Genomic DNA, 19,288 nt, shown 5'->3' with positions numbered 1-19,288 from the left:
CGCACAGCAACGAAGACCCAACACAGCCAAAAATTAATTAATTAATTAATTAAAAAAAAAGAAAGGCGTCCTCCTTTGGCAGACACTTGCGGGGACCTGCTCGTGCCAGGTGCTGAGCCAGCACTGGGGACACACGGGAAAAATGACCGGCCCTGCCCCACGGGAGCCGTTGCTGCCCACCAATCAGGGACATAAAGTGGAAGGGGGCCAGTGTTGACCTCCGTGCCTGTGAGAATCCACGGCCCCGGAGAGGACCCAGGAGTCTCGGAGAGAAGCCAACTAAGACATGAGAGTCTCCCTGCTCAGCTGAGCGCCTCCCCGGGAAAGTGCCTGGGCCAGAGAGCCACTGAGCCCGTGAACGGGCAGCCTCGACTTTCCTTTCTTTACCTGAGGCTCTTCAGGTACTGCAAGGCGGTCAGAGTCTGCTGCTCTTCCATCGGGATCCGGAGACGGAGGCCCCACGGGTGAAAGTTACTGGATTAGTAGGTGACCTCGAAGACACCCAGAGCTGCCCGGCAAAGATTTTGGCGTGAGTGCTCTGACTGGGAGTGTTTCTTCAAGCAGGGGCTTCCCACCTTGGGAGCAGCTGGGGAGGGTGGCCGCCGGCCGTCCCGCTCTAAGATTCCAGGAGCCACTTCCACTAGAGTAACTCCTGGCACTCACAACCCTGCTTCTCAGCTGTCTTATGTCCCTCCTGTGTCAGGCCTCCGTCACTGCTCTGACTCTCCTCTTGGCCTTCCCCAGGCAGCCTGACGTTAGAAGCAGGAGGTGCGGGGCAGCAGGCGGTGCGGGCTCCAGCTTTTGTCCAGACCTGCCGTCTCCTGTCTGGATTCCATTTGTCATCACGGTGTCATCTACGTTCTTTTGTCAAAAGGCAGTAGGGGGAGCTGGGTGATTGGGGCTGCTGATGGAGCGGGCCCACCTCACTACCCTGCAGGGCCCCCCAGGGGTGCGAGTTGGGGACCACCTCCCTGGAGTACTCATTCATTCAAGGTCATGCGGGTCCCCTGCAGGTGTCCTCCCCACCCACTTGTCCACCCTCCATCGTGGGACAGCCAGAGGGACCTCCTCTCAGAAACTCCTCCCCTTCTCCCAAATCTTCCTCTGGGGCCACCTAGCCTTTGCACCATGGGCCTCACACGGCCTGCCCCATGGCTGTCTCTCCTCCCCCACCAGCAAGCACTGCAGCAGCAGAAACTCCACCCGGAGCAGCGGCCTTTGGTCCCCTGTGCTCTTGGCTCTCGGGGCTTAAGAAAAGTAAAAGGGGTGGACCGTGGTGGGAGTGCACCACTGCAGGGTGAGACTCAGCCGCGTGCCGCCTCCACGCAGGCGTGGTGCGAGCAGACGGCACCATCAGCACCAATGCAGCAAGCGCAGCGGCCAGCAGAGAGCCTGGAGCGTGGCATCATTCACGGGGTCCAAAGCGGACACACAGCTCCACTCAAGGTTCAGAAGAAGACTTCATGAGTGAACGGCATGAGGACACAGGCGGAGAATGCCTCCTCCAAGGCTGGCTCACCGCCCACCAGGGGCGAGCCATGTCTGGCAGGCAGCTGACAGTCACTGCACGAGTGCCCAGGAGGTCTTGGAGGACCAAAGATGAGGAGAGGTGGGGCCATAGAGAAAGGGCATTTCCAGGAGTCTCCCGTGCGGCATCAGCAAGCCGTGACGGCCACCAGGTCCTGGCCTGCTGCCTGTGGCCCTGCCAGACCTAATGAACCCTGCCCAGGGCCCTCTTGGCCTCTCCCTGTGCTGGGCTTGGGGAGGCCCAGGTGAATAGAGCTGCAGGCTCCTCGGAGGGTGCGAGGATGGGACATATGCTGTCCCACCAAGATGGGCTGGCTGCTGCCTTGAAAGGTGGAGGGGGACCCATGACGACTAAGGTGACACAGAGATGGGGAAGACACGGAAGCGAAGTGGCCGAGAGCAGTTGTGGGAGGGAAGAGCGAGTTGCTGCCGCTGTTTCTCTTTTCCCTGCATTTGAGAATCAAAGGCAAAGATTGCTTCAAAAAAGAAAAAGGAAGGGCTTCCCTGGTGGCGCAGTGGTTGAGAGTCCGCCTGCCGATGCAGGGAACACGGGTTCGTGCCCCGGTCCGGGAAGATCCCACATGCCGCGGAGCGGCTGGGCCCGTGAGCCATGGCTGCTGAGCCTGCGCGTCCGGAGCCTGTGCTCCGCAACGGGAGAGGCCACAGCAGTGAGAGGCCCGCGTACCGCAAAAAAAAAAAAGGAAGTAAAGTCCCTTGGAAGGCGGTGCAGGCTGCCTGGACCACTGTGATAAATGGTGGGAAGGCCTCCATCTCGCCTTGGGGCAGCCAGTGTGCTGTTGCACTCTGGGGCTTTTCTGCACATCTTACAATTTCACAGTCATTGAACCCATTTATCTGCCTCTGTCTGCAGCTGCGCTTGGGGGCAAGGGGGGCTCTTTTCTTACTTGTGTCCTGCCCCCATCACCCCATTTCTCCCACCTGACCCTCAGCTGCTCCCCTAAGAGCCTTTGGGGTGGGATGCAGAGGCAGGAGGACCCTGGATCTTGGAGACACACAGTGGGCTCAGTTCTGCTATTAGGAAGGGCCCAAGGTGGGACAGGACAGCCCAGCCCAGCCCCAGATGCCCCAGCTTCGTCAGTACCCTCCCGTGGTGTCCCCGCTCCAACCCCTGCCCCGCCCAGGGCTCCCCATCTCCTCTGAGCGCAAGCTGGGCCTTTCCTGTGGCCCTGGCCACTAGGTCGCGCTGACCGCTGCCCTCTGCTGGCCCAGAGTCAGCATTGCATGCCCCTCTCCCACTAGTTTTCCAAGTCTGGGGTGAGTCCACTTAGTCACCTGTACCCAGGAGCAGCTGAGGGCACAGGTTTGTGGGAGGCACGGGGTGGGGGGGGGTGACAGGGGCACTGGGCCCACCCTTACCACTGCCAGAGGGCGGGGCTCAGACCTATGAAGAATCAGCAGATGCACTGTGGGTTCCGCCTTGAATCAGGGGCACAGGTGGGCCCTCTGAAGGTGACGCACAAGCTTATTTTCTGCAAGGAAGAGTGGGACCAAGGGAGGAGGACAGCAGGACAGCTGAGGAGGGGGCTGAGCTCTCGGGCAACTCCAGGTCCCGGGCTTGGGGGGAGGAGCCCACAAGTGTCCCCGAAAAGCCCAAAGGCAGCTGCCCCATGTTGCCCATCAGGAATGAAGGCATGTACAGGCCGGATCAGGATTCTCAGAGACTTGCTACCTCACTCCCACCCCACCAGCTGTTCCTCCTCAGACGCCGCCCTGCTAAAGGTGGGCTCCTGGGAGCAGGGGTGGTCGGCACTTGTTGGTAAACCCCCAGGAACAGGCGCAGGACCACACTTGGGCTCAGAGAACACACGCTTGTCAGAACTGGGCCTGCCACGCATGGGATGGCCAACCTGCTGAGCCCCAGGTCACACGTGTCCCCAGGCACACGAGACGATGGTAGCTTCCAACCCACCAATGGGCTCTGATACCCTGTGCTTCCTCTCAACACAGGAGCACAGAGCTGAGGCTAAGGGGCCTTTGAATAAGATGCTCCCGCACCCCTGCAGCCCTCCAGGCCCCCTGCCAGCTCACCCCCGGAAGTGTGCCCAGGAGCTGGTGACATCCCCTCCCCTGCCCTATGACATCCACTGAGTGCAGGAGTTGGGGGAGCGGCCCTTTCCTTCCAGAAAGGATGACGAGGGTGGCCATCTAGGGCAGGCACTCAGGAGTCCAGAGACATCTCCAGCCACTGGCCTTGGTGAGGCTCTGCCCCTCGGGGTCCATTCCTCAGCCACAGCACGAGGCCACAGTGACCTCGCCCTGCTCACTGTTCTGGCTCCAAGAAGCTTGTGGTACTGGTCAGCACTCCTTCGGTGGACAGAACCCACCAGAAGCAAACGGGCAGTTCCCGGGGACCTGTGGAAAGTGCTCTCCGGCACCTCTCCTCTCAGCTGTGTCTCCGCGGCCCAGCCTCCCGCCGCCGGCCAGCTGCCTCTGCTCCTCCAGCCACGTGGGAGACCACAGCCACTGGGACTTCCATTTGTGCAAAGTCTACCCCAGGCCTCGAGGACCCTGCCTTCCCCGCTTCACTCTCTGTAGGCCCCCAGGCCGTCCGTCGTCTGGAGTCCTGTCCCAGAAGCAGACCCCCAGACAAAGATTCAAATTCAAGCAGTGTATTGGGCTGGTGATCCCAAAAGACCCGGGAGGAGAGCCGGGACTTGAGACAGGAAAAGGAAAGAAGCAATAAAAGGTGTTTCTTGGCCCGTTATGCCCACAAGGGGCAGAGGCACGAGGGGGCAGAGGAGCCCCACGGGAGGGAGCCGGCGTCTGTCCACCCACCCCATCCGTCACCGGCTCTGATCCTGGGTACTAACGCTGAGCAGCCCGCAGAAGGCCATGGGTGCCAGCCCCTGGGTCACGATGAGCCAACCAGGCCCCTCGGTCAGTCCTCCCCCACTCACCACGCCCAGCCTGCCTTTGGCTCTGGGGATTCAGCAGGGACCAACCAGGCTGAAGGGCAGCCTGGCTGTGAGCTGATGGCCCGTCCCTGTTGAAGTCCCCAGGGAGGAACCTCACATGCACACCACCAGCCCAACCTGCTTGTTGCCCTGCACCGCCTCGGGGCCTCTTCACGGCCTTGGCCTCTCGGGGAGCTGGTGGGAGGGGGGGTCCTTGCTTTGTGGCAGCTTTGTTCCCTGAGACCCAAGTCTTTCAGAGTCCCTCTGTTGACCAACATTTAGCTCCACAATGAGGACCAGCTCTGAAGCACTGGACGTGGCCACCCCTGAGCCTTGGAAGATGCAGAGCCCCAGAGCAGGGTTAGAAGAAGAGGCAGGCAGCCCAGGGGGGGCCTCCCTGTGGGGCAGCACCGCCACGGATATGTGTGTCACGGTGGCTTCTGAAACTTCTCCACTTTCTCATTGAGCTGGAAACCCCAAATGGCGCCCATGGTCCCAGAACTCGGGCCGTCAGGGAAGCAGTGCACTCATGACCTCAAAGACCGTGATAGCCAAGGGACCGCTGACGTCAGACCTCAGTGGACAGGCCGAGCCACGGTGGGAGGACGCACTGGGCCAGGGAGGCCTGGCCCTGCGATGGTGTTGCAGACACAGCCTGGGGAAAGACCTGGAAGTGGGACCTGAGGCTGAGGTGCTGCTGTGCCATGTCTCCTGCGGGTCCCAGGATGGGGACGTCCTAGGGGCCTGGGGAAGACCTGGCACTTAGATGGTCCCCTGCTGTGGGATGGGAGCTGAAGGGGGCACCTCCCAGCCCGGGTCCTCTTCCCGCAGCAGACAGACGACGCGGCACAGACGGACAGCCAGCCGCTCCATCCCTCCGACCCCACAGAGAAGCAGCAGCCCAAGCGGCTACACGTCTCCAACATCCCCTTCCGGTTCAGGGACCCCGACCTGCGGCAAATGTTCGGGGTGAGTGTGTGTGGCCCCTCCATCTGCACTCCCACTCTCAGCGCACAGCCCAGGTGTCAGAGAGGCCCCCTGGGTTTCCTGCCTCCCGTTGCCCTCTGGGTCCAGCCCTGCTTTGACCCGAGCCTGTGGGGTAGGAGGGAGGAGGAGGGATGCAGGCTCTGGGTGGAGAGACCTGCGTGGCTGCCACCTCCACCACCTGCCCCTCAGGCCCAGGCCAGTGCCAGTCAGGTTATCACTCCGCTGGCCTCTCCTTCTGATGAGGGCTCCAGGGACCCCTGTGCCCCCAGAGCGGCAGCCCAGCCTCCTGGTCTCACACCCAGCAGCCCTGCCTGTCCTGTGTGCCTGGGGCCCAGGCACTCAACCTCTCTGGACATCCTCCAGGCCCCAGGGGTGGGGTGACAGGAGAGCACACGATGGGAAGCAAGTGCGCGTTCCGTTCCTGGATTCTCCCTGTCTGTTCCTAGACTTTGCTCTGTAGGATTTCAGCCAGTTGTAGGGTTACTGTAAGATCCTGCAGGGAGGCCCCTAAGTCCCGTGGTGACTTTATTCTGTCACTTGATTTGAACACCTGCAGGTGCTGACACCCACCGGGTGCCAGGGCTGCCCCGTGGGCAGGTGAGGGGGCAGCAGCCAGGGTTCAGCCCCGGCCACAGAGGACACATGCGCCTGGCCCGTGTTCCCTCCCTTTCTTCCCTCTCCCACCCCAAACTCTCCTCCCCCTGCCTGCCCTGTGCCCACTCCCCACTTCTGCCACAAGTCAGGCAGGCTCTGGGCCCTGAACCCCAGCCCTCCCCTCATGCCACCCACCACCCCAGATGGGATCTGTCAGGCAAACAGGAGGTGGCCCTCCTGGGATGGACTCAGCACCTACACCTGCCCTTGGCCCAGATGTCCACTTCTCTTCCTGGGGGCCAGGCCCCACTGGATTTGGGGTTATACCCAGTAGGGTGCAGGCAGGATTTAGAATCATCGGAAGATGAGAATTCTGCCCGCTCTTGGCCCTGGGCCTGGGCAACTGCCAGCTCTCTGAGCCTGGGGCCCCCACTCGGAGCAGCTGGTATTACGATGTTATTAGGTCAGTTCACTTGGACGCCCTTCCAGTCCCGACATCACGGGCCTCAGCACACTCAGTCCCTACAGGCCGCCCAGGGGCACCCATGGTCCCTGCAGGACGCCCATGAGTTCACTCGCCCCTGCAGCACAGCAGCACCATCCTCCCCCTCCAGTACTTGTCAGGGTTGGCATTACCTCACTGTCTGGTTCCACGTCCCTCCCTGCCCACGTGACACCCACCTCCAAATGTTACATCAATTGTATGCACTGGAGACCTCAGGACAGGCCCCTCGGGACCTCAACTGGGATTTTAGGGGACCTGGTTCACAGGTTCCTGGTCTCACGTGCCAGTGAGGGAGACAAGGCTGCCCCTTGGGAGTTCCAGGCCAGCGATGGGGCAGGAAGGGGGCAGCCAGAGCGTCTGGGCCCAGCTGACTGGTATGTCCTGGTCAGGCAGAAGGGCCTGGGGTCACTTCACCCTGCCCCACACACAGCCCAGCCCCAAACAGCACAGGCAGCAGGCAATGCAGGGTCCCTCCCTAGCACTTTCTCTCTTCCAGGGGCTTCTCTCCCTGGCACCACCCCACCTTTTGGGAAGGACTTACCCAGAACCCATGTGTGTGAATTAGGGCTGTCTGTCAGCAACTTGTGTCAAAGTCCCAGCAGGGAGAGGAGAGGATGCTGACAACACCGCAGATGGGACCAGCATCCTGGAGGGAAAAGCTCTCTGCACGGGAAGATGGGGAGGGATGCCCCCCCGCCGCCAGGCTACCCAAGAGCACCTTCATGTCCCTGCAGGAGGTGGAGAGAGGGCCGGGGGCAGAGGACCTGACACAGGCAGGGGGCAAGGGTCCCCTGGGGAGCAGGCCAGCCGGGCCAGCAGTCTTAACACACCCTCTTCTGTCTCCCCCACCCCCATCTCTGTCTCTGCAGCAATTCGGAAAAATTTTAGACGTGGAGATCATTTTTAACGAGCGGGGCTCCAAGGTGGGTGCCGCCCAGAGGCCGCCACCATTACAGCGCCCGGCTGTAGGTCCCGCCAGGCTAACGTGTGAAATGTGCGTTTGCTTCCTGGAGAGCTCCGAGCCTGAGGACCCCTGAGCGACACGGGTGCTTGTACTCCCCGCTCCTCCGCCCGCCCCACCCTCCCCACCCCGCTGTCTGTGTTGTCGCTGCCGCTGCTGAGGCTTCCTTCTCTCTAAGTCGCCAGGACCTCTCTGTCTGCACTTGGAGCCCCGGTCCCTGGGCCTGGGTCCCCAGCCTTCGAGCCGCTCCCCCGGGGGCCACCGGCCTTCCTGGAGCTGCCCGGAGACTCGGTGGAGGGCCTGCAGGGGGCAGGCGGGAGGGTGCCCGCTCCTGGACGGGAAGACCCCCCCGCCCCGGTTGGGGCTCCTGGGATGACGATGGGTGAGGCTGCCCCCACTCGGTCCAGAAGCCCAGCCTTGGCCCCCCAGGTGGGGTGAGGGCAACAGTCCTGGCCCCTGGTCAGGTCAGCATCTCTCTTATAGCTCTGGCCTGTCCCTTCAAGTGCCAGGCGGTCAGCTCAGGTCAGGCTCAGGCCAGGCCAGCAGCTGCCCCACCCCCGGGGCCATATGTCTCCCAGGCGTCCTGCCAGTGGCACCAGGACAGACCTCTGGGCTGCCCGAGTCTCTCCTTCAACTCACCTGACTCAACCCCTCTCTCTCTCTCTCTCTCTCTCTCCCCGCCCCCCATTGCCCTGCCCCCCCCCACTCCCCACGCCTCCTTTTTTTTCCTTTTTCTCATCCTATGTCTTTCTCTCCATGTCTGTCCTTCTCCGCTCACAGGGTTTTGGGTTTGTAACTTTTGAAACTAGCTCAGATGCTGACCGAGCCCGGGAGAAGCTGAATGGGACGATCGTAGAGGGACGGAAAATTGAGGTGCTCAGATAAGTGTGCTGCGGCAGGGACGCCCTTGAGAGCCACCTCCGGTCACCCTGGGCCCCCGACCCAGCCCCGCTGCTGCCATGCAGAGAGCCAGGCCAGGGCCCCATGGCAGGGCCAAGCTGAGATCGGAGCCGAGCCCACCACCCGCCACGCCTTCTGGGTCTAGGCCTCAGGCTCACCCAAGGGCCCCCCAGCCTGCCCCCTCCCTCTCATTCCTGGAAAAGGTCCCCAGCTGTGGGGCTCAGCCAGACACTGGGAGGAGCCCCAGAAGTCTCGTCTCCGAGGCTTGGCGGCTCCAAGGACCTCAACCAGCCTAGCCTGCCCGTGGCTGGGAGCAGGTCATTAGTCTCACCAAGGAGCGGCAGCTGCCCCGTCCCCCCTCCCCATGCTGCCCCATCCTGCAGTTTGCCCCTTGCCTTTATCCCCCAGAGGGTGGGCAGCAGTACGAGCCAGAGCCTAGAAAGGGATCCAGCCCAGAGGCGCAGAGGGGAGGGAAGGCGAGGGGTCCCCCGACACGCCCGCCTCCACCACCCCTTCCCGGGCGGCTGCGTGTGCCCTGCTCAGTGCTGAGGCTCTGGTGTCTGGGAGCTGGGCTTCCCGAGCAGGGCGGGCAGCAAGGGTGGCCAGGGAGGGAGGGCTCAACGGCTAGTGCGGAGCCACTGGAAGAGCGGTGGAAGGACCTGAGGGAGGGTTTCCAGAAGCAGAAGGAGTGCCAGAGGCACCGACCTCAGCCGGGCTCCAGCCCAGCATCCGGCAGCCCAGGCTGCGGCCCCAGGCCCCAGGGGCTCACACTGACCGGGGGGAGGCAGTACGGCCCAGACCCCTCCCTCGAGTTCCACACCTGCCCTGCTTTCTCCTCCTCCCTACAGCCCAGCCCAGTCCTCTGGGCAGCCTGACCACGGCCTTAGATGTCTGCACAGTAGGACCCACTCCCTTGGTACCTACCTGCTCCTCCCCCATTGGCTTTGCCCCACCACCACGGGCACGTGTGCCCCCCGCCCCCACAGAAAGCTCTCTGCTGGCCTCAAGGGAAAGGGATGCTGCCTCCACGGGGAGGGGTGACCATCCTGGTGCCCACAACCAGGAGGGCCTCAGCAGCCACCCACGGCAGAGAAGTCTTGGGGGCCATTCTGTTAGCTGCGCTGAGAGCACTTTGGGGAGAGTCCACCAGCCAGCTGCTCCAGTGGCCTTGGGTTGCCAGAGAGAGGCTGGGCTCGGTTTGTGGGAACAGTCCTGTGAACGGCAAAAGCCAGTGGGACTGGATGCAATGCTTAAGCTGAGGGCCCGGGGCCTGGGCCAGGCTGGGCACCAGCCAGTGCTGGGAACAGTGATGGCCCAGGTTCTCAGCCGGGGGGTGAGGTGCGGGCAGCACTCGGAGGGAGGAGGCCCGGGGGGAGGGCAGGCCGTGGTGGGGGGCCAGGCGAGAAGAGGAGGCGGTCCTGTGCCTCGCCTGGGCGTCCCAGGGCCTCCTCCCCAGCCCCCAGCCCCCTCCGAGGCGGCCACGGAGGAGAAGTTCAGAGCAGGACCATGCGGCCAGTGGCCTACAGGCTAATGTTCCCTTCAGCCTCTCCCTCCCTCTCTCTGGGCAGGTCAATAACGCCACGGCCCGAGTCATGACCAACAAGAAGACTGCCAACCCCTATACCAACGGTAAGTGGCCCAAGACCCCAGGGAGGCTGCAGGGGCCACCAGTGGGGACAGGGCCCAGGAGGAGCCCAGGCTGCTGGAGGCCAGCCTCCCTGGATGCTGAGTGCCCCCTCACGTCCCGGCTCTGCAGCGGTCAGAAGGGGGTGGGTCAGCGAAGCAGGAGGAGAGCTGGGGCCACCCGCCTCCACCCACACAGCTGGTGAGACCCCCGTGCTTTCCCGAGCGTGGCCGTACCCGGAGGCCGAGGACAGGCTTCAGGCACGGCGGAGAGTGGCCACTTCCTGGATCGTTCCTTATTTTCTAAGTGTCGAGGCTAGAGGCGCTCAGTATTTAATGAGTATGATGACAGTTAGAGGGACAGCCCCCCACCGCCCACCCCTGGGCCTTGGAAACACGGAAAGGTTGAGGCCCCGCTGGCCATAGTGTGCGTCAGCTGAGCAGTGTGCCCGTGTGCACCTGGACCCGACTGTAAGCAGATGTGGCCAGTCTTCTTTGAAACAAAACAGCTGATGCTAAATGCTGGCTGCAGGGAGGCGTGGAGGGGCGGCTCTCAGCCTCTGGGTGACTTGACTCCACCAGGCAAGGACTGGTGCGGGGACTGGTTTGAGTGTAGCTGGGAACTCTTTGGGGCCTTTTTGACTTTGCTCCTCTAGCCAGGGAGCAGCAGCCCTGCTCCACCGGGACGAGTCTCCTGGCAGGACATGGGCTTTGCTTCCCACCCCCACTAGCAGGGAAGAGTGGACTGAGCCACCCCCAGACTCTCTTGTCCTGGTCTGATCAGATATACATGGAGTCAGGGGACCGGCCAGCATGGAAAACCTAGGGCAGGACAGTGGGCAGATCTGCCGCCTGACTCGCCAGCTGGGCCCCCCAGTCTTCCCTCCTGGGGCAGGGCTGGGGCACTGGCCAGACCCCATTTAGATGAGATTCTTGTCGCTCCCATCCTGCTTTTTTGAGGACTAGCAAAGCTCAAATTCTTTCTAAAAATCTGGGGGCTCCCCGGCTTCGCGCCTGTCCTGAGCACACGCTGTGTATGATTTCAGTGACCTGGTGCTCAGCACAGGAAGGAAAGCGGTAGACGTTTTTACAGGCCCAGGGTGATCCAGGGGGCTGCGCAGCCTCTCCCGAGAGCCACACGCCCCTGCTTTCTGGGCAGACCTGAGGATGTGGAGGGACATGGGATTCGGAAGAGAATCCATCCCTGAACAAGTGCACCCTTGGCTCGGAATGGGCACAGAACCAAGGCCGGTTGAGCGACGGGGAGTGGAGAGAGGGAGAAACCTCTGCCCACTTCGGTGGCAAACATGGTTTCATTTAAACATCTTAGTTGGCCTGGGCAAGAGTGACAAGGGCTGCAGTGGGCCAGCCCTGGGTTCCCTGCAGGTGGCAGTGAAGCCCAGCTCATGGGCTCTGTTGACTGAGGCTTCACTCTGCTTAACACCTCAGAGGACTCAATTCATCAGTCGGTCAGAGGGGCAGAAATTTCCACTTCAGGAAATAGACTCGCAAGGTTTGACCAGGTGTTACTATTTGCTGAAGAAACAAAGGATCCACCCAGGTGGGTCTCCGACTGCCTCTGTCATCTGGGGTCCCAGACAGTGAATTGGGGCCAGAGCGACAGGTGGAGGCACCCAGGACTCCAGAATTGGCAGAGGGAGGGGCCAGGGCCATCCGAAGCAGAAGTACAGCCTCTCTGACTGCACGCAGGAGAGCTGCCAGATGGGACCTAAGGGAGGTGGGCTTGGGTCACGGGCTCAGGACTCTGCTCCATCGTGGATTTCTACTAAGAAGACTCAGTTCTTGGGACTGGAGGTCATCCCAGAAGATGAAGCGTTTCTTCCCTCCTGACCTGGTATTTATAGAAGATTCCAGAGGCCTAGCAGCAACGTTCAGACGCAAACATCTGTGCTGGTCATGTGATGGTGGACCAGGGATGGAAGGCGACCCATAGTCTCATGGAGAGTGTGGAGAACGGGCCCCCAGGAGGAACAAGGCCCCAGAAACTCTGCCCTGGACACCTCCCGGCCAGCCCAGCAGTGGGGCTGTTAGAATCTGGACTTGAGACATGGAGCTGGGCTGGGGGTGTGCTGCAAAGATAAGACCCTGATAAACTGAGGGGCCAGGGGCTGGGCCTGGTCACGTGAGCTGACCCCACCCTCACTTCCTGACCACCTGGAGCTGGTACAGGCTCAACTGGCTGGTTTCTACCCCCAGAGCCTCAGGTGGGAGCAGGCCTTCACCCGTGCGCCTGGGTCTCTGGTGGGAGAGGATGACCAGCCTGCCCACCTGCAGAGCGGGAGAGGCTGGGGGCCAGGGAGTGGCCAGGAACGTGGGCCTGGCATCCCACAGCTGGTCTGGCTCTGCCACTCTCCAGCCCTGTGATTCAAGGCTGCCACGCCTCCCTGAGACTCCATTTGCTCATCTGTAAGATGGGAGGCCGTGACACCTTCCTCATCGGATGGGTCTAGGACAGTGTGGTATATGGTAAAGTGGTCAGAGGATGCTAGCTGTCCTTCTCATTATCCCTAATCCCAAGGCCCCTCTTCCCCACCTCCTCCCCCGGCAGCCCTCCCACCGGCTGCTTTGGGGGAAAACAGACAGAGGATAGCAAAAGCAGGACTCAGCACTGAGAAAGGGAGCCCCTCGGGAGCCCCGACCCAGGACAGAGATGGGCAGGAGGTGAAGGAGGTCGCCGTGGCTGAGGCCAAGCTCCTTTACGGCAGCCTCTGACCGTCCTGGAAGGCAGCCAGGTGCCCACATGAGACAGCTCCCATGAGATTGGGCCGTCAGGCACTAACGTACCCAGGCCACCAGCAGCCCCCATCCCAGCTGGGGGCCTACAGACGTTGCATAATAACGCGTTCCACTTTCCCTCCTCGTGCTCTCCTGCAGACACTGCAGACCCCAAGCTGCTGGGGCCAGTGCCCTAGGACAGGGAGGGCCTGGGGCAGGCTGGGGAAGGCCGAAATGCGAAAAGAATCAAGACACCGGGAGGATCGTCAGCAGTGACTGGGTCTCTGTCAGGGAGCAGAAAGCACTCAGCCAGTGAGGCTGCAGCATCCCAAGAGGGGCCCAGGGACTGTGTTCCCGCCTAATCCATCTACCCTGACTGCAGACGGAGGGGTCCCGCCCGTCCTCTGCAGTGGCCACGGCCTCGGAATGTCCCAGTGTGGCTCATCCTGGAGTCCTTGGGGTTCCCAAGCATAATGTGAGGTGGGGAGACAATAGGGAAGACAGTGATTGGGTTTCTTTGCTTCTCTTCTAGGCTGGAAGCTAAATCCGGTGGTAGGGGCAGTCTATGGACCCGAATTCTATGCGGGTAAAGGCTGGAGCTGCGGCGCGGGGCTGGGGCGGGCCTGGCCGGGTATTGGGCGGTCATTGGCCAGTCGTCCTGGGTGGGAGGACGTGGCCAGGGGCGTGGCTAGGCGGGGACGTTTTTCGGGTGGGCGTGGCCAGGCCGAGGCGTGGTGGGGCGTGGCCATGTGGGCGTGGCCAGGCGGGATGTGTGGCCCGATGCGGCCGTGGTCAGGCCCCAGCCCTCCTGCCTCCCCTCCTGCCTCCCCTCCTTCCCTTAGCCTTCCCTCTCACACTGTCTCCTCTCCGACGCCCTTTCCTGCAGTGACGGGGTTCCCCTACCCCACAACCGGCACAGCTGTTGCCTACAGGGGCGCGCACCTACGGGGCCGGGGCCGGGCTGTGTACAATACGTTTCGGGCTGCGCCGCCCCCGCCCCCCATCCCGACTTACGGAGCGTGAGTACCTGGGGCGCACAGGGAGGGAGGCTTGGAGAACGGCCCCGGGAGCGTGGGGAGGGGGGCGTGGTGCAGCCAGAGGGGCTAGGCAGCCTTTCCAGCACTGTGGCGCGGGGGTGGGGGGCGGTGGGAACCCCAAACTTCACACAGCAGTCGCTTCCACATCAGTACACCCACCTCCGCCCTGCCACCGGATCTCAGGGTCTCTGGCATGTGAGGGATGTTTAGAGCCCCAGCACCTTGCCCGATGCCTTAATGGGTGGTGGTCGGCCCTGGAGCTCAGTGGGCCTTCTCTAAGCCCTCCCTGGTCCGTTCCCCGGGGCCCTCCGACCCTAATGGGGGGGATACAGCTGCCTGGGGTGGAGTAGGGGAAGGGGAAGCAAGGTAGGCCGACGGGCCCCTGGGTTTGTGGGAGAAAGGAGCTGACCAGCAAGGGTGTTACTCTATTGTTATACCAAAACAGGGCACTGGAGCAAACGCTTGTTAAAATGCCAGTCCCATGGGCAGGGCTGGCACCCTGCCCCCTCCCTCCTCAGCAGACACCGGAGCCGGCCTACCCCACCTCTCCAGCGTTCCCACCACTTTCTTGTCCGTTTGCTTCCAGGGTCGTGTATCAGGATGGCTTTTATGGTGCTGAGATTTATGTAAGTGTAGCCCCGGGGGAGGGAGGGTAGAATCTGGCGTTTCGTTTGTCTCAGTGAACAGTCAGTGTCTCCCACTCCCAGCCCCACTCCCCCCACCCCCTCCCGTCCTGGGAGCCCAGGGGGCGACCTCAGCACAGGTAAACCTGGGTTATCTGTGCTCAGGGTGCGAGTAGCAATGGATCCCCCAGCAGCCCGATGAGCCAGGCGTGTCTTCTCCGTTTCACAAGGTGTCAGTTGTATGGTGGGGACAGTGGGTGAATCTCCCATATCCCTAACAGCATTGGGGTCACTGAGTGAGCCCCCATAGGCACCCTGTGTCCATTGCAGAGGCCAGAGAGAGACCAGGAGGTAGAGGCTCCAGGGCAGACCCCCTTGATGGGGTCCTGTCTCCTCTCTTCTTTCACGGGGCTGCACTTACTGCTTCCTCTAGCTCGGAGCCCTTGCTGACGACCCCCACCCCCACCCCACACAAGACCTCATTTCCATCCCGGGTGGTCGCCTGTAATTCAGCAGTCCATTGGTCAGGGCTAAGACTTGGTCTGAGTTAATGCCCTTTGCCCTTGTCCCATCCCAGTGTCCAGGATAGCACCGAGCCTCCATACCCATCAGCATCAGAGTCAGGGCTGCGCTGGCCTGGTGGCGACTCTGTGAGCACCTACCGTGTGCCAAAGCCTTGAACACAGCCAGACATATCATTGATGCTCACCCGTGTGTGTTGAACGCACAAATGGACGCATCAATGAATGAGGTGAACAGAAACCCCACCTTGAACCATGCCACGAAACCAGAAGCCAGGTGCCCCCAGGCCTGCACCAGCTGCCCCTCACCTGGCCAAGATGAAGGTTGAAATGCTGTGTCCAGCCCACTAAGCCCGTGTGCCGTGTCCTCCCCTTACCCTGCAGGGAGGCTATGCCGCCTACAGATACGCTCAGCCCGCAGCAGCCGCGGCCGCCTACAGCGACAGGTACCCGCGGTGGGCGGGGGCGGGGAGAAGATGGATGGGTCGTCGGGCTGGGCTGGGACAGACAGGAACCCTCACCCACAACACTCAGGGCCTGGGGGTGCCTCCCTTTGGTGGACACAGGGTCTGGGCAAAGGAGAGCAGGTCCACGTGAGCTTGGAGACCCCAAGCCAGCAAGCCCCAAACTTCTGTAATCACTTCCTGCCTGCAAGAGAGGGGAGCCTCGGGACCCCCTGGTTCTCGGGTAGCGGACAGCTCCTCTGATGCCCAGCCCTGGAGGCCTAACGCCCCCTCCCCAAGCTCTGGAGGCCCGAGTGAGAAAGGTAATTAGGAGCGTTTGCTTCTGCTCGGGCACGCCTCTGACGCTTCTCAGCGCTCCCAGGCCTGAAACCCTTCAACCCCGAGAAAGAAAGGCAGAGTGTGTGCACCTTGGGAGCAGAGGCCTCTGCCCACCTGGAAGCACACCCAGAGGCCCAAGGGGGGTTCTCTTTTATTTTGAGGGTAGGTCTTGTGGGGGGGGCTGGCCTGTCACCTTTCCCTGTGGGCACTCGGCCTGTTGGCTGCAGGGCTGCAGGCTGGGGAAGCGTGCGGGCTCCAGTACCGGCCAGGCGGTGGGCGCTTCGTGGAGGACAGCCATCGCGTGCCGGCTCTGGCCTGGGAACTGCCCAGCCCTCCCTCTCAGGGGCAGGCGGCACCCTTGGACCCACACCTTCCTCGCAGCCTCACACTGTGTCTCAGCCTGTGGGTCTTGTCGGGGGTGCAGCAGGCCAGCGCTCAGGGTCAGCACTCGCTGGACGTGTTCAGAGGGTGACCGGCTGTGTTCCCTCCAAACAGGCAGGAAGAAGAAGGGGGCGTGCAGGGGAGGGAGGGGCCTTGGGGTGCCGCCTGGGAGGAGGCAGGAGACCTGCTGGCCCCCCAAATGCCCCGTTGCCCACACCCCACCCCCTGTGCTCACCTCCCCAGTTATGGCAGAGTCTACGCAGCTGCTGACCCCTACCATCACACCATCGGCCCCGCGGCGACCTACAGCATTGGAACCATGGTAAGGAGGCTGGGGCCTGGCTGCCCTGAGCCGTGACGAGACGGCTCGCGCTGCAGCCAGGTGTGTGGCGGGGGGCGGGCGAGCGGGCAAGCCCTTAGGGGAATGACCCAGCCCTCGGCCTGGCGCCTGGAAGACAGAGGCCTGGATTTGAGTTGGAGGAGGACTTGCCCTTTTGTGCCCTTGTGGAATTAGAGGGAGGCAGGTCTGCCCAGAAAGTCGGCTGCCCAGTAGTGACGTCTGGTCGTCTGGGAAGCATCCTGGTGCGGCCCGGTTTTCTGAGCCCTGTAACGAAAGTCCCGTCCGGGCCTTCCATTCCCCTCACCAGGAAAACCAAACAAAACCCTCCGGCAGAGGCTCCAGAGGCAGGCAGGGCCTCCACTTGCCCTCATGTGGGTGTGTCCGTGCCATGGCCCCTCTGTGTTCTGTCACCCCCTTGCTGTACCTTTTCTCACATCGAGGTGGGGAACAAGGGCTACCTGCTGTTTCTCACCCAAGGCCCTGCTCCATGGCCCGTCCGTGGCTCCGGCTGAGTCTGCAGGCCCTCTCCTGGGGAGACGGGGCCTCTGACCACGGGCCGGGGGCGGGACGGAAGGGGCGCACTCCTGGGCTTGCTGAGGCCGGAGGTGTGTGGGCCAGTGTGTGTGTGTGAGAGCGTGTGTGTGTGTGTGTGTGTGTATGGCCAGCCGTTGACACATACAGCCCAGCTCACTCTGTACCCCCAAATCTGCTTGCAGTGGACACCTACCTCCCAGGCCCATCCCACCCCCAACCCCAGGGGGTGTTACTGTCGGTTTTTAGCTAGCTTGGCATCCAGCATCAAAGATGAAAACATTTTTGCGGGGGTCAAGAGGGAGGAGGTTCAGAGACAATACGGATTTTTTTTTCATCTCCCTTGTTTTTGATTACTCCCTCCCAGTTTTTGTTTTGTCTTTTTTGATGTTTAACGAGCCTCAGATATCCCAGGCAGCCTGCGGTGACTGCTGGCAGCCATGGGGCCCAGGCCTCAGGGTGGGGGCCCACACCCACTCCTGGATGGAGGCCCCAGAACCGTGGCTTGCAGGCCCCATGGCTCCAGGATCGTAATTCACAAGGGTTCCCTCTTGTGTTTCCTTTTATTGATTTTTTTAAGATTTTCTGTTTTTTCCCCAACCTTCCTTCTCTGCCACTTGCCACTTTCTTCCTTTTTCTGGGGAAACTGGTGGGTAGGGCAGGAGGTTCCTGTGCGGGCCTCCCTGACCCAGGGGAGCCCAGGGGCACCGGAGAGCAACAGTGCCAAAGGCCCGTCCTCCCAGCAGGATGGAGGAGGCGCAGGGGCCCCAGGAGGCCCCACGGAGCTGGGTGAGCAGATGCAGCCCCTCCTGGTAGAGCCGAGGCCCTGGGAACCCTGACAAGAGGTCCCTCCGCCCTCCCGTGCCTGGAGGGGCTGAGTCCTGACCCCGGCAGCCCCGCTGGGCGCTGAGGAGGTGGGGCTTCTGCTCAGCCCTGCCCCCCAGATCACAGATGACAGAGAAAGCGGGCAGGGAAGGGCCAGGCCTGAGCCAAGACAGTGGCCGAAAGACATCTCAAGCCTCGTTATCCAGAAGCACTGTGGCTGGTGACCCCAGCACCTCCCTGACCCCAAGACCACCACATCGGAAGCAGGCCCAGGGCCCCTCCTGCTGCCATGACAACCAGCGCCCATTCTCCCCGAGGCAGACCGTGAGGCGGGCAGAAAACGGGATTTAGCTATTTCTCTTTTTGCTTTTCCTTATTTTTTTTTCTTTTTGCTTTTTCCCCCTCTCCCAAAAGGCGGTACTGATTGGCTGTTTTTCATCTTTGATGTTGCAGGCTAGCCTCTGCCGAGGAGGGTACAGCCGCTTCACCCCCTACTAGCAAGAGGCCCAGCCCCTAACAGCATTCACACTGACTGCCTAGTACACACCAAACCCAGCAGTCCAAAACCAGGCACAGCCACCAGGAGGACAGTGCGCCCCTCCCGGTCAGCGACGCGCGCCGCTGACCTCTGCGACTCTAAGTCCATAGGTTTTACCTCCGGCCAACTGGTCTCCCCGCCACGATGGCGTGTGTGTCTTTGACCCTGGTCACCCCCGTATGTCTGAAACCTTGGTTCCTATTTTGACTCTGTTGACGTTGTGTGCCCCCCCCCGAGCCATTTCAGGTACAGTATGCACACAGTGGGAGGGGCTAGGCTGGCAGAAGACCCCTCCCCGAGAACTAGCAATAGAGCCCGAGAGGGCCATGCCCACTCCCCATGCCCCCGGGCCACAGAGCCACGGAAGATGCCAGCCCGGCCTCCCCAGGAAGCCACCCCAACCAGTCTGGGCCAGAGCCCCGGCCCCTCCCCTGGGGTTCAGGAAGCAAGGGGCTCCCGTCTGTCTGCCTCAGTCGGTGGGTTCCTAGCCTCGACAGTACTCCTCCCTCCCCATCGTCACCCAGCTAATCACAGGAGTAAGTGTCTCTGCCCTCTGTCCCCATCCAGCTAAACTAACATTTCTGATTAAACTTTATTGATGTTTCCTGCTGAAGTTGTCACAAGTCGTGCGGGAGCCCCACCAGCCTCAGGGGTTCCTTAGTCTCTGTTATAAGAAGGGAGAGCGTAGGGAGAAATTTCCCTGCCCCAGAGCCCAAAAGCGGTCCAGCCCTGCAGCGCCCGAGGGCCCTCCGCTCAGCCCGTCTGCCTCACCGCCCACAGTCTGTCCTCTCCAGCCACAGTCTTGAGATGGGGTCCCTGCCAGCCTGGCACCTGGGTCTGTGCAGCGCCAGAGTGCAGCACCATCTCCCCTTCCCCAACCTGAAACGTTCTTATCCAGGTACATTTCCGGGGGGGGAGTCTGAGTGAGAGAGCAGGGGAGGGTGGTGCCCGTCCTCCGGACT

The 19,288-nt window shown here is 62.0% G+C and overlaps 1 protein-coding gene across 4 annotated transcripts in view; it reads left to right on the top strand.

Annotated features, from left to right (window-relative positions):
- The window catches only part of RBFOX3 (RNA binding fox-1 homolog 3), a gene marked incomplete at both ends in the record, with an annotated part of 78,826 nt that extends 60,540 nt beyond the window's left edge, over positions 1-18,286 (top strand). The window contains 10 exons of one of the 4 annotated variants that reach the window (XM_082678810.1): positions 5,274-5,411; positions 7,398-7,451; positions 8,270-8,362; positions 9,958-10,018; positions 13,281-13,334; positions 13,635-13,767; positions 14,231-14,411; positions 15,314-15,375; positions 16,336-16,414; positions 18,242-18,286. In XM_082678810.1, the coding sequence (XP_082534936.1) occupies positions 5,274-5,411; positions 7,398-7,451; positions 8,270-8,362; positions 9,958-10,018; positions 13,281-13,334; positions 13,635-13,767; positions 14,231-14,411; positions 15,314-15,375; positions 16,336-16,414; positions 18,242-18,286 (900 nt within the window). The remainder of the gene's footprint in view (positions 1-5,273; positions 5,412-7,397; positions 7,452-8,269; positions 8,363-9,957; positions 10,019-13,280; positions 13,335-13,634; positions 13,768-14,230; positions 14,412-15,313; positions 15,376-16,335; positions 16,415-18,241) is intronic. The other 3 variants (XM_082678811.1, XM_082678813.1, XM_082678812.1) reach the window with 3 other exon arrangements.
- Positions 18,287-19,288: the final 1,002 nt, after the last annotated feature.

The sequence above is a fragment of the Grampus griseus genome, assembly GCF_964374135.1.
Source record: "Grampus griseus genome assembly, chromosome: 20".
NCBI classification, from domain to species: Eukaryota; Metazoa; Chordata; class Mammalia; order Artiodactyla; family Delphinidae; genus Grampus; species Grampus griseus.
The sequence above is the reverse complement of the archived record's forward strand: the minus strand, read 5'-3'. Positions and strand labels throughout refer to the sequence as shown.